The 14,998-nt window shown below is 49.3% G+C and overlaps 1 protein-coding gene across 1 annotated transcript; it reads right to left on the reverse strand.

Annotated features, from left to right (window-relative positions):
• Positions 1–1,648: 1,648 nt before the first annotated feature.
• On the reverse strand, positions 1,649–14,944 carry BLOC1S3 (biogenesis of lysosomal organelles complex 1 subunit 3). The gene is made up of 2 exons (XM_040442832.1): positions 14,792–14,944; positions 1,649–2,260 (listed from the first exon to the last, which is right to left on the reverse strand). The coding sequence occupies exon 2, from the start codon at positions 2,232–2,234 to the stop codon at positions 1,680–1,682; it is 555 nt and encodes a 184-aa protein (XP_040298766.1). The 5' UTR covers positions 2,235–2,260; positions 14,792–14,944; the 3' UTR covers positions 1,649–1,679.
• Between the last annotated feature and the right edge of the window lie 54 nt (positions 14,945–14,998).

The following is a 14,998-nucleotide window of genomic DNA, read 5'->3' on the forward strand; positions in this document are numbered from 1 at the left end:
CGTGGATCCACAGAACACAGATCCTGGCCGAGTGCACGCCACTATTTATTTTTTAACTTCTGTAGGAATGTCCTATCCTTTTCCTCAAAACAGACAAGAATAGGACATGTTCTATTTTTTTGCGGGGCTGCGGAATGGACATGCGGACAGCCGTGCCAAAATTTTGCCGAAAACCTGCCGGGCAGTTGCGTTCTTTCTGCCTCCCATACTTCACAACGGGAGGCAGTGCTGACGAGGGCGGCGCTCCGAGAATGGACATGTCCCTTCTTGCCGTGGCTGCGGCTTTAGGCCTACTTACCTGCTCCCTGACGCTCTAGTCCTCCGCGCTGCCTGTGCTGTTTATATCTGGCGGTGCATGGTCATATGCTCCACTGCAGCCAATGACTGGCTTCAGCTGTGATGTGCTGCTTCTCGCTACATCACCGCTGAAGCCAGTTATTGGCTGCAGTGGAGCATGTGACCATGACCGTGCACCGCCAGCGCGGAGGACCAGATCCTCAAGGAGCAGGTAAGTAGGAATCTTCTGTTTCAGGAGGCAGGCTGCGGGCTTTAGATAAGTAATTAGTACAGGAAAACCTTTTTAAATGTTTTAGACACCTTTTGGAGGAGATTTATCATTTGTGGTGTAAAGGCAAAGCAACCAATCAGATTATACCTTTCATTTTTCAGAGATACTTTGTAAAATGAAAGGTGAGATCTGATTGGTTGCTAAGCCAGTTTTTCTTCACACAAGATTTGATAAATTGCCCATCCCCCCCCAGAGTTCACACTGTCTTACTATTAGACATCATTAGGGCTCATTCACATGACAGTATGGTCTCCGTGCCCGTATTGCGGACTGCAAACAGCGGTCCGCAATACAGGGGCACCGGTCGTGTGAATCCAGTATTGCAGTGCGGACCCAATGACTTAAATGAGTCCGCGATCCGCAAAATACGGCAAAAGATAGGATATGTACAACCTTTTGCAGTGCAGAGGAAGGGACCCGAAAGCCCACAGAAGTGCTTCCTAGTGTTTCCGCGGGCTTGCTGTCCGTGCCTCCACTCCGCAAAAGACAGGACATGTCCTATCTTTTGCCATATTTTGCATATTGCAGACCCATTCAAGTCAATGGTTCCGTATCCGTAATACAGACTGGACAATCGCTTTAAGGAGATTTTCATTTGGGAAACTAATAGTTTAAAGAACAGTTTGAGAAAGACGCCGGAAATGTAAAATTTTCCTCTGCCAAGGTGTTGAATATTGATTACCTACCCTTAAAGGGGTTGCCCCATGAAAAATATTCTACAGTTTTCAAACCAGCACCTGGATCTGAATACTTTTGTAATCGCATGTAATAAAAAAAATTGTATAGCCACTGAGTTATTCACTGAAATCTGTGTAGCGCCACCTGCCGTTTGCTCTTTTTGCAAATTCTCTGTCCTGCTCACTGAGGGTGACATGCATGCTCAGTTCCATCCTTCAACTTTCACCAGCTGCAGCAGAAAGGACACATCCCCTGAGCTGCCAGCCTGTAATAAATCTAGCAGAGCAATTAATGGGAGGGAGATCTCTGGATCCTTTTAAAGGTACAGGGACTACCATGTACTATATGATATCTAGGGATAACCCCTTTAAGGTAGGTCATCAATAGTAAACACCCAGAAAGTGTAAGCACAAGAGCAGGTTAGTTTAAGTCCTTAGATCCTTATATCGGGAAGTAAGTTACAGCTGGTTATTATGTCGATCTTCTCAGACACCCCTTTCAAGTCCTCCAGGGCGAGTCGAATGTTGTGGGACGCATTAATGATCCCATTCTGGGAGTTGCTCAGTTGACCGGTCAGCGTCCGGATCTCGTTAGTGGTCGTATGGTAGACTTGCCGGATGGTGTTGTTGACGTCATGGTAAAGACGAGCATTGCTTTCCAAGAGTTTCTGCTGCAGTAATGTGCTGTAGCGTCCAGGCTGCTGTATATTGACTATAGGCTTTTCTTCAAAACCAACTGGAGAACCTTCTCCATCATTTCTGATGACTACTAGAGGAGGAAGGTCCTTCTCTAAACTCTTGGAAGGAGCCTTATTTTTCTCAACACCTTCATCATCGTCTTCGTCAGTCTCTGAAGCTTCTCCTTGGATTTTTACACCGCATGTACCAGAGAACGACCTAGAGGGGACAGAAGTCACATACATCTCTTCTTCATCATCGGTCTCAGAGGCTTCCCCCTTTATGACTGTTTGAAATCCTCGAGAAGACATCTCTAGATCATCCAACCAGCTGAGAACTAAAAGAACAAGGATGTTTTAAACATACATAAAAAACTTGATGAGAACAGATACCTTAGAGATGCCATAGATGACAGACATTTTAAAGGGGTTTTCCAGTTGTGAGAAGTTATCCATCCACAGGATAAGTCCTAACTATTAGATCAGTGTGGGTCCTACTGCTGGAACCCTCACCGATCATGAGAAAAGGGACCCTGTACCCCTCTGGCTCTCCGAAATGAACGATGGGCCAGGTTGGGTATGCACACTGCTGCCCCATTTATCTCTGTGGTTCTGGAAATAGTCTGTACTCTGCTGTCTCCAGAACTCCCGTAGGGATGCTCGGCTAACCGTTCCATTCATTGTGGGTTAGCGCAGAGGGTTATAGGCACCCGGTCTCATGATCGGTGGAGGTCCCAGTAGTAGAAACCATGACAATATAATAGTTATCCCCTATTCTGTGGTTCAGACAAGGATGACTGCATGAGGCCTTAGTGACATTCCCTAAAAACATTCAAGGGTTGAAGACCCAAGCCAACTAAATGTGTTGAAGCTTCAGGGGAGCTCAGCCAGTGCTAAGTCTATAGCTGAAGAGACTATCTGAATATACTGACAGCCGCCAGCAATAGGAACCAACGAATAGTAATACATGTGCCTGTAGCTCATACAACACGTGTACAAAACCTACAAAAGCAGTCCTCACAGAGAACAGAGGCAACACCCTTTATGTATATAAAAAAATATATAAAATCAAATTTTGTTTCAAGAAAAAAAGTTATATAATATCACAATAAATAATCATAAGGATCACATGAAGACACAGAAACAATACTCATAGAAATGCTGTGCCAAGTACGACATCCTAAAAACCCACACAACCCCCAATAGAACAGAATAACCATATGGAATAGAAGGTGTAGGCATTTTTTGCATTATAAGGGTATGATATGGGTAGAATGATTTCTACTCACTACGTTTATGGGCCTATAGATTAGGCTTTTTGTATAATGCGCTCTCCACTTGTCATTTGACCTCCTGACGAAGCTCATTGCAGCAAAACAAGCGTCGAAGTGTTGTGTCTTTCTGGATCCACATTCCCTTTCCCTAGGGAAAGCTGTGAGAAGGCCGCAGAGCTACTGCAAGTTCCGGTGCCTTCTCGAACAGCTGATCGGCGGGGGTCCCAGCTGTCAGACCCCCACCGATCAGATACTGATGACCTATCCTAAGGACCCCTTTAAGTGTGTTGCCTCTGTTCTTTGTGGGGACAGTTTTTTTTTAGGTTTTGTACACGTATATTGAGGTACCCTGGGTACTACTGCTTTGGAGGCACTTTATGGTGTTACATACAGTGCCTTGCCAAAGTATTAACCCCCTTGACTTTTTTTGTATTTTGGTACAGTACAGCCTTAAGTTCAATGTTTTGTTAATCTGAATTGTATGTGATGGATCAGAACACAATAGTCTAAGTTGGTGAAGTGAAATGAGAAAAATATATAAAATAAAACTATTGTTTAGAAATAGAAAACAGAAAATTGGCATGTGCGTATGTATTCACCCCCTTTGTTAGGAAGCCCATAAAAAGCTCTGGTGCAACCAATTATCTTCGGAAGTCACATAATTAGTGAACTGATGTCCACCTGTGTGCAATCTAAGTGTCACATGATCTGTAATTACATATACACACCTTTTTTTTTAAAGGCCCCAGAGGTTGCAACACCTAAGCAAGAGGTATCACTAACCAAACACTGCCATGAAGACCAAGGAACTCTCCAAACAAGTAAGGGACAATGTTGTTGAGAAGCACAAGTCAGGGTTAGGTTTTAAAAAAAATATCCAAATCTTTGATGATCCCCAGGAGCACCATCAAATCTATCATAACCAAATGGAAAGAACATGGCACAACAGCAAACCTGCCAAGAGACGGCCGTCCACCAAAACTTCAGGACCAGGCAAGGAGGGCATTAATCAGAGAGGCAGCACAGAGACCTAAGGTAACCCTGGAGGAGCTGCAGAGTTCCACAGCAGAGACTGGAGTATCTGTACATAGGACGACAATAAGCCGTACGCTCCATAGAGTTGGGCTTTATGGCAGAGTGGCCAGAAGAAAGCCATTACTTTCAGCCAAAAACAAAAAGGCACGTTGTGAGTTCGTGAAAATGCACGTGGGAGACTCCCATAATGTATGGAGGAAGGTGCTCCGGTCTGATGAGACTAAATGTAACTTTCCGGACAAAGAAAATGCTATGTCTGGCGCAAACCCAACACATCACATCACCCAAAGAACATCATCTCCACAGTGAGACATGGTGGTGGAAGCATCATGCTGGAGGGACTGGGAAACTGGTCAGAGTTGAGGGAAAGATGGACGGTGCTAAATACAGGGATATTCTTGAGCAAAACCTGTACCACTCTGTGCGTGATCTGAGGCTAGGACGGAGGTTCACCTTCCAGCAGGACAATGACCCCAAACACACTGCTAAAGCTACACTTGAATGGTTTGAGGGGAAACATGTAAATGTGTTGGAATGGCCTAGTCACAGCCCAGATCTCAATCCAATAGAAAATCTGTGGTCGGACTTAAAGATTGCTGTTCACAAGCGCAAACCTTCCAACCTGAAGGAGCTGGAGAAGTTCCGTAAGGAGGAATGGGCAAAAATACCAGTGGTAAGATGTGGCAACTGCTCATAGAGACTTATCCAAAGCGATTTGGAGCTGTAATTGCCGCAAAAGGTGGCTCTACAAAGTACTGACTTTAGGGGGGTGAATAGTTATGCACATTTCTTTTTCAGTTATTTTGTCCTATTTGTTGTTTGCTTCACAATAAAAAAAAACATCTTTAATGTTGTGGGCATGTTCTGTAAATTACATGATGCAAATCCTCAAACAATCCATGTTAATTCCAGGTTGTGAGACACCAAAATACGAAAAAAGTCAAGAGGGGTGAATACTTTTACAAGGCACTGTACATGTATAACACAAAGAAAAGAGCTGCCATCTAAGGCTACTTTCACACTCGCGTTTTGTGCGGGTCCGTCTGTATCCGTTCAGAACGGATCTGTTTATATTATCTTTAACATAGCCAAGACAGATCCGTCTTGAACACCATTGAAAGTCAATGGAGGACGGATACGTTTTCTATTGTGCCAGATTGTGTCAGTGAATACGGATCCATTTGGCTCAGTTTCGTCACGCTGCAGGCAGCGTTTTGGTGTCCGCCTCCAGAGCGGAATGGTGACTGAACGGAGGCAAACTGATGCATTCTGAGCGGATCCTTTTCCATTTAAAGTGCATTAGGGCAAAACTGATCCGTTTTGGACCACTTGTGAGAGCCCTGAACGGATCTCACAAACGGAAAGCCAAAACGCCAGTGTGAAAGTAGACTAAAACAGAAGTCAACCCCCTCCCCGTTCCCACAACAAATTTCACTGTATACTAGGGCAGGGCAATTAATCTGATAAAAAACTAAATCAAAATGCAGCCCGATTAATCGACATGCCAATTATTTTGATTATCCTGGTTGCAGCCAGCACTGCTCCACTCTGATTCTCCCCTCCCCTGCTATTTAGATGTTTGTATTAGACTTCTCCACATACTTCAGCTGTAGCCGCCTCCTTCCACCGCCCCGACTGAGGCCGCCTCCTCCCATCGCCCCGACTGAGGCCGCCTCCTCCCACTGCTCATACTGAGGCCGCCTCCTCCCACCGCCCCGACTGAGGCCGCCTCCTCTCACCGCTCCGACTGAGGCCGCCTCCTCCCACCGCTCCGACTGAGGCCCCCTCCTCCCACCGCTCCGACTGAGGCCCCCTCCTCCCACCGCTCCGACTGAGGCCCCCTCCTCCCACCGCTCCGACTGAGGCCCCCTCCTCCCACCGCTCCGACTGAGGCCCCCTCCTCCCACCGCTCCGACTGAGGCCCCCTCCTCCCACCGCCCCGACTGAGGCCCCCTCCTCCCACCGCCCCGACTGAGGCCCCCTCCTCCCACCGCCCCGACTGAGGCCGCCTCCTCCTACCGCTCCGACTGAGGCCGCCTCCTCCCGCCTCCTCCCACCGCCCCGACTGAGGCCGCCTCCTCCCATCGCCCCGACTGAGGCCGCCTGTCACGGATGGTGTTGCAGAAAACTGGAAGTTATAAATAAACATCCGACTGACTTGATCCGAAACTAAGGAACATATGGGTGAGCCCTAGGGGTGGGCGATATAGACGATATAGGCGATATGCGATATAAATTTGTGCCACGATATGGATTTTGAGCATATCGCCTATATCGCCAGACCGCGATATGATCGCGCTCTCTGCGCGCACCATCTTCTCCTGAGCCGGCACACTGGGCACAGTGGAGAAGGAGAGAGTCCCTCCCTCCCCACTGTGCGCGGCTGCCGCTGACCACCAATGACAAAAGAGGAGAAGGGGAGGGACTGACAGTAAATCATTGAGTTTTCACGATCTCAGTGAGCGCGTGAAAACTCAAATCCGATGGTATATTCTAACCCCCAGGCGTTCCCATGGTGACAGGGATGCTTGCCTGGGGGTTAGTTAGAATATACAGGGCCACGCCGCTGACAGTAGAACATTTAAAAACTAATCAGTAACTTTAACTTTATTCATTGGTGATCTCTTTACTGTATACCTTACTAGGTCTTAGCTCCGGTAACAGCAGGCAGTGCGGGCGGGCAGCGCTCACTCACTGACGTCACGCGCCTGCTCCTCCCACTAGGCGGCGCAGGCGCGTGACGTCAGTGAGTGAGCGCCGCCCCCCGCACTGCCTGCTGTTATCGGAGCTAAGACCTAGTAAGGTATACAGTAAAGAGATCACCAATGAATAAAGTTACTGATTAGTTTTTAAATGTATTCCTGTGAGCGTCGGGGGGGGGGGGGGGGGGGAGGGGGATATCTGTGGATGGCACCGTTTAGGGGGGGGGGGGATCTGTGGATGGCACCGTTTAGGGGGGGGGGGGATCTGTGGATGGCACCGTTTAGGGGGGGGGGATCTGTGGATGGCACCGTTTAGGGGGGGGGATCTGTGGATGGCACCGTTTAGGGGGGGGGGGAATCTGTGGATGGCACCGTTTAGGGGGGGGGGGATCTGTGGATGGCACCGTTTAAGGGGGGGATCTGTGGATGGCACCGTTTAGGGGGGGGGGGGATCTGTGGATGGCACCGTTTAGGGGGGGGGGATCTGTGGATGGCACCGTTTAGGGGGGGGGGATCTGTGGATGGCACCGTTTAGGGGGGGGGGGATCTGTGGATGGCACCGTTTAGGGGGGGGGGGGGATCTGTGGATGGCACCGTTCAGGGAGGGGGGGGGGGGATCTGTGGATGGCACCGTTTAGGGGGGGGGGGATCTGTGGATGGCACCGTTTAGGGGGGGGGAATCTGTGGATGGCACCGTTTAGGGGGGGGGGATCTGTGGATGGCACCGTTTAGGGGGGGGGGGATCTGTGGATGGCACCGTTTGGGGGGGGGGATCTGTGGATGGCACCGTTTGGGGGGGGGATCTGTGGATGGCACCGTTTGGGGGGGGGATCTGTGGGTGGCACCGTTTAGGGGGGGGGGATCTGTGGATGGCACCGTTTAGGGGGGGGGATCTGTGGATGGCACCGTTTAGGGGGGGGGGATCTGTGGATGGCACCGTTTAGGGGGGGATCTGTGGATGGCACCGTTTAGGGGGGGGGGGGGGATCTGTGGATGGCACCGTTTAGGGGAGGGGGGATCTGTGGATGACACCGTTTAGGGGGGGGGGGATCTGTGGATGGCACCGTTTAGGGGGGGATCTGTGGATGGCACAGTTTAGGGGGGGGGGATCTGTGGATGGCCCGTTTAGGGGGGGATCTGTGGATGGCACCGTTTAGGGGAGGGGGGGGGGGATCTGTGGATGGCACCGTTTAGGGGAGGGGGGGGGATCTGTGGATGGCACCGTTTAGGGGAGGGGGGGGATCTGTGGATGGCACCGTTTAGGGGAGGGGGGGGGATTTGTGGATGGCACCGTTTAGGGGAGGGGGGGGGATCTGTGGATGGCACCGTTTAGGGGAGGGGGGGGGATCTGTGGATGGCACCGTTTAGGGGAGGGGGGGGGGGATCTGTGGATGGCACCGTTTAGGGGGGGGGGATCTGTGGATGGCACCGTTTAGGGGAGGGGGGGGGATCTGTGGATGGCACCGTTTGGGGGGGGGATCTGTGGATGGCACCGTTTAGGGGGGGGGGATCTGTGGATGGCACCGTTTAGGGGGGGGGGATCTGTGGATGGCACCGTTTAGGGGGGGGGATCTGTGGATGGCACCGTTTAGGGGAGGGGGATCAGCTCCCTGCTGTTGTGTGCACAAAGCACAGGGCAGCAGGGAGAGTGTAATGTCCTATTCACCCTAATAGAGCTCTATTATGGTGAATATGACAAGGGTTCTACGTTAATAGTTATTAAATAAAAAGTAAAAAAAGTTTAAACACGCCCCCCAAATATAGAAAACAATATATCGCAATATATATTGCATATCGCACATGCTTAAAATTATATCGCAATATAGATTTTAGGCCATATCGCCCACCCCTAGTGAGCCCTATAAAACCCCTAGAGCTCTCCCTGACTGCTATGCCCATGCAAAGGTCTTTATGGTAGACGATTGCATGCCCTCGTACCTAGACTGTGTGACACCTGAAAATCTTATAAGAGTGAGGGGACACGACCACCGGCTCCCTGCACTTAATACGGACGGAGTCAGGGTCACCTAGAATCAAGCCAGCAAGGAAACACAAATAAAGGGAAAAAGACTTATCTGAGGAATCAGCAGTTGCAGCCTCCAGCAGTGAACACAATCCAGGAAGTAGTATAAACCGCAAAGTGAGGCAGTATGGGAGGGAATATAAAGGGAGGCAATCAGTGTAAATAGATGACAGCTGGGAGAATGAAAGGAGATGACAAAGTGAAACAAAAACAAAGATCATCATGCAAGAGGTACAGAAGAACGTCTGCCAGATCTTCTCAGAGAGCTGGCGGTGACAGTACCCCTCCCTCTACAAATGGACTCTGGACACTCAGAGCCCACCTTCTCAGGATGGGACCTATGGAAAGCCCTGATGAGACAAGTGGCCTTAATGTCTGCCACTGGGACCCACATCCTCTCCTCAGGACCATAACCCTCCCAATGAACGAGGTACTGGAGAGAACCGCGGATAATGCGAGAATCCACAATCCTAGAGACCTGAAATTCAAGATTACCATCAACAACAATCGGAGGAGGAGGCAAAGAGGAGGATACAGTGGGTTGGACATACGGTTTTAATAATAGGGACCTGTGAAAAACATTATGGATCTTCCAAGTCTGAGGAAGATCAAGACGGAAGGCAATGGGATTGATGACGGACAAGATCTTGTAAGGCCCAATAAACTTAGGACCCAACTTCCAGGAGGGAACCTTCAGTTTGATATTCTTTGTAGACAACCACATCAGATCACCCACATTCAGGTCCGGACCAGGCACACGTCTCTTATCCGCCACACGCTTATATCTCTCACTCATCCTCTTCAGATTACCTTGAATCTTTTGCTAAATAAATGACAAAGACGAGGAAAATCTCTCCTCATCAGGTAAACCAGAAGACCCCTCTCCAGAGAATGTCCCAAAATGCGGATGAAAACCATATGCACCAAAAAAATGGTGACTTATCAGAGGACTCCTGGCGACGGTTATTTAAAGCAAACTCAGCAAGGGACAAAAAAGAACACCAATCCTCCTGATTCTCTGCCACAAAACAGCGCAGAGATGTCTCCAGATTCTGATTGACGCGTTCGGTCTGGCCATTCGACTGCGGGTGAAAAGCAGAAGAGAACGACAACCGAACCCCAAAGCAAGAACAGAAGGCCTTCCAGAATCTGGAAACAAATTGCGTGCCCCTATCAGAAACGATGTCTGAAGGAATGCCATGCTATTTGACAATGTGATCAACAAATGCTTGCGCCAGCGATTTAGCATTGGGTAACCCAGGAAAGGGAATGAAATGCGCCATTTTGCTAAAACGGTCCACTACTACCAGAATCACAGTCTTCCCCGAGGAACGAGGCAGGTCCGTAATGAAGTCCATGGACAGATGCGTCCAAGGACGGGAAGGAATGGGTAACGGGAGGAGAGAACCCGATGGCCGTGAATGAGGGACATTGGCACGAGCGCAAGTCTCGCAGGCTGCCACAAAACCCTCAACCGTCTTACGAAGAGCCGGCCACCAGAATCTCCGAGCAATGAGATCCACTGTGGCCCCGGGTGCCCAGCAAGGACAGTATCGTGGTGCTCCTTAAAAACCTTGTGTCGTAAAGCGAGAGGCACAAACAACCTCCCAGGGGGACAAAGATCAGGAGCCTCTGCCTGGGCTGCCTGAACCTCTGCCTCCAAATCAGGATAAAGAGCAGAGACGACCACCCCTTGAGCCAAAATGGGACCCGGGTCTTCAAAGTTCCCCCCTCCCGGAAAACAACGTGACAGGGCATCAGCCTTCACATTTTTAACCCTAGGGCGGAACGTGACAACAAAATTAAAACCTAGAAAAGAATAAAGACCATCTGGCCTGTCTCGGGTTCAGACGCTTGGCTGATTCCAAGTAGGCCAGATTTTTATGGTCGGTAAACACGGTAATAGGGTGTCTGGCTCCCTCTAGCCAATGGCGCCATTCCTCAAAAGCTAATTTGATGGCCAACAACTCCCTATCTCCCACATCGTAATTTCTCTCTGCGGAGGAGAGTTTCCTTGATAAAAAGGCACACGTTCGCCATTTGGCAGGAGAGGGACCCTGAGACAAGACCGCACCCACACCCACCTCTGAAGCGTACACCTCAACAATGAAAGGTAGAGAGACATCAGGTTGTACCAAGATGGGAGCGGAAGCAAAACTCTCTGATACTAGAAAAGGCCTTAAGCGCATCTACCGACCAGGAAGAAAAATCTACCCCCTTTTTAGTCATATCAGTGAGTGGCTTAACAACAGAGGAATAATTCAAAATGAACTTTCTGTAATAATTGGAAAAACCCAAAAACCGCATCAGCGCCTTCTGATTCTCAGGAAGCTCCCAATCAAGCACAGCGCAGACCTTCTCAGGGTCCATGCGAAAACCAGAAGCGGAGAGAAGAAAACCAAGAAATTGAATCTCCAGAACCGCAAACATACATTTTTCCAGTTTAGTGTACAATTTATTCTCCCGCAGAATGAGCAAGACCTGACATAGGTGGTCCCTATGAGTTTTGAAATCAGGAGAAAAAAATCTAAATGTCTTCTAGATACACCAGTACAAATTTCCCCATTAAATGATAAAAAATGCTGTTCACAAAATGTTGGAAGAATGCCGGAGCATTCATCAAACCAAAGGACATAACCAAATTCTCGAAATGACCCTCAGGGGTATTGAAGGCCGTCTTCCATTCGTCCCCTTCCCTGACCCTGACAAGGTTGTATGCCCCTGTTAAATCCAACTTAGAAAAAACTTTAGCCCCAACAATCTGGTTAAACAGGTCCGGGATCAGAGGAAGCGGATAAGGGTCACGAATTGTGATACAGTTCAGCTCCCTGAAATCCAGACATGGTCTTAAAGAACCATCTTTTTTCTTAACAAAAAAAAAAACCAGCGCAACAGCTGACTTCGAGGGTCGGATGTGTCCCTTTCTCAGGCTCTCAGAGATATAAGTACGCATAGCGACTATTTCAGGTTGGGAGAGATTGTATAAACGTGATTTTGGCAGCTTGGCGCCTGGGATGAGATTAATAGGGCAATCGTACTCCCGGTGAGGGGGCAACTCCTGGACACCACTCTCAGAAAACACATCTGAAAATTCAGAGAGAAAAGATGGCACAGTCTTGGTAGAAACCTCAGAAACAGACGCCGTGAGGCAATTCTCTCTGCAAAAGTCACTCCAACCATTTATTTGCCTTGCTTGCCAATCAATGGTGGGGTTATGTTTAGTGAGCCAGGGTAGCCCCAACACTAGAGGAGTAGGTAATCCGCTTAAGACGAAACATGACATATCCTCAACACGAGCATCACCCACAGTCAAACGGATATTGTGAACTATGCCCTTTAACGATCTTTGAGAAAGTGGAGCGGAATCGATAGCAAAAACAGGTATATCCTTTTCCAAAGTGCATACCTGGAAACCATGAGTTATAGCAAATTGATTATCTACAAAAATCTCACAAACAATGTTCTTGCTGTCTAGCGCCACCCTGGCAGGTAGGAGAAAACGGGGACTACAAGCAAACGGCAAACCTTCAATTTCCGCATCAACCTTGCCAATAGTACAAATGGAAAGTTTTTAGAGGGTTTTTTTCTTTTTGTTTCTTTATTATTACCCTCAGAAAACTCCCTGAATCTCCTAGAGGGACAAACATTAGCCAAATGATTTATACCCCCACAACAGAAACAAACCCTCCTCTGAGAGCTGAATCCTCTACTATCAGAGGCAAGCAAACCCAGCTGCATGGCCTCCTGCTCAAAGGGGATTGAGAGAGACTGAGGCCCCTGTGCACTGAATGACACAGCCCCACTGTCCTTAAGCTGAATATGACAGGAAGGAGTGGTCTCTCCTCTCTCTCTAAGACGCCTGTCAATACGAACAGCTCGAGACATGGCAGACTCCAACGAGGCAGGTCTCTCATGAAAAGCAAATGCATCTTTCAATCCCTCCGAAAGACCATGGCAAAATTGACTTCAGAGTGCAGCATCATTCCAACCAGAATCAGCTGCCCATCTTCGAAATTCAGAACAATATATCTCTGCGGACTGTTTACCCTGGCATAAAAGACGCAGTTTAGAATTAGCCAGAGGCCCAGAGCAATACGATCCGGGTCATCATATATCTGCCCCAGGGATACAAAAAAATTCATCCACCGATCGGAGGGGCCGAGCCCCCACCGGCAGCGAAAAGGCCCAAGACTGAGCGTTATCCCTGAGCAGCGAGATGATGATCCCCACCCTCTGCTCCTCATCACCACAGGAATGGGGAAGTAGGCGAAAATGGAGTTTGCAAGCCTCTCTAAAGCGAACAAAATTCTCACTACCCCCGGAGAACGTATCCGGAAGCGAGATCTTAGGCTTGGAACAAACTCCATGAACGCCAGCAGAATCGGTCACCTGAAACTGAGACACAGTTTTACGGAGATCTGCTACCTCCAGTGAAAGACCCTGCATGCGGTCAATCAAGGCTGAAACCGGATCCATGCTTAAGACGGTTTCGGCGGTTTATAATGTCACGGATGGTGTTGCAGAAAACTGGAAGTTATAAATAAACATCCGACTGACTTGATCCCAAACTAAGGAACATATGGGTGAGCCCTATAAAACCCCTAGAGCTCTCCCTGACTGCTATGCCCATGCAAAGATCTTTATGGTAGACGATTGCATGCCCTCGTACCTAGACTGTGTGACATCTGAAAACCCTATAATAATGAGGGGACACGACCACCGGCTCCCTGCACTTAATACGGACGGAGTCAGGGTCACCTAGAATCAAGCCAGCAAGGAAACACAAATAAAGGGAAAAATACTTATCTGAGGAATCAGCAGTTGCAGCCTCCAGCAGTGAACACAATCCAGGAAGTAGTAGAAACCGCAAAGTGAGGCAGTATGGGAGGGGTTATAAAGGGAGGCAATCAGTGTAAATAGATGACAGCTGGGAGAATGAAAGGAGATGACAAAGTGAAACCAAAACAAAGAACATCATGCAAGAGGTACAGAACGTCTAACAGACCTTCTCACAGAACTGGCGGTGACACCGCCTCCTCCAACTGAGGCCGCCTCCTCCCACCGCTTCGATTGAGGCCCCCTCCTCCCACCGCCCCAACGGAGGCCGCCTTCTTTCACCGCTCCGACTGAGGCCGCCTCCTCCCACCGCCCCGACTGAGGCCGCCTCCTTCCACCACTCTGACTGAAGCCGCCTCCTCCCACCGCCCCGACTGCGGCCGCCTCCTCCCACCGCCGCCTTCTCCCACCGCTCCGACTGAGGCCCCCTCCTCCCACCGCTGTCCGCTCCGACTGAGGCCCCCTCCTCCCACCGCCCCGACTTAGGCCGCCTCCTCCCACCGCTCCGACTGAGGCCGTCACTTCCCACCGTCCCAATGCAGCATGCTAGGAGTTGTAGTTTTACCATAGCTGGAGAGCCATAGTTTTCACGGTGTTGCTATATAAGAAATAGGAAAGCCATTCCGTTCATTTAAAGAGTAACTGTTGTTTCAAAAACTTTTGCCATGTCAAAAGTATTGATGGTGGTGGGAGTGGGGGTGACACCCCAGAGATCGCTAAATTGAGGAGGAACATTCCTTGCTAGCTGCAGGTGGGTTTCTAGACTTTATAATGAACCGTCTTCAGCTAGCTCAGTGGTCCCCAACTGTTTCAAAACTAGTCCTGTGATATGTGTGGGTCCCAGCACTAGGGCCATAACTGATCTAATAGTAATGACCTTTCACAAACAGAATACCCCTTTCATAGGTCATAGAAACAACAGAGGAAGCGCTCAATGCAAAGCTATAAGGGGGTAAGAGAAAGGACGGGCAGCCATCATGGGGACCACACCCCCCTCACCTGGCAGATCCTGGTTAACGCCACACAAGAGCAGATCAGACGCTACACAGCCACGTGATTGTACAATATCACGTGATACTGTCACAGGCCGTGGAGAATACGATTTAGTCACTACCCTTCAGTCAGGTGAGAGGTCACGTTACCGGAAGTGGGGAATGAAGGCTTTCCCACCGCGCCGGAAGTGGGGCATTACCTAACCATGACGTT

The sequence above is a fragment of the Bufo bufo genome, chromosome 8 (genome assembly GCF_905171765.1).
Source record: "Bufo bufo chromosome 8, aBufBuf1.1, whole genome shotgun sequence".
In the NCBI taxonomy this organism is placed as follows: domain Eukaryota; kingdom Metazoa; phylum Chordata; class Amphibia; order Anura; family Bufonidae; genus Bufo; species Bufo bufo.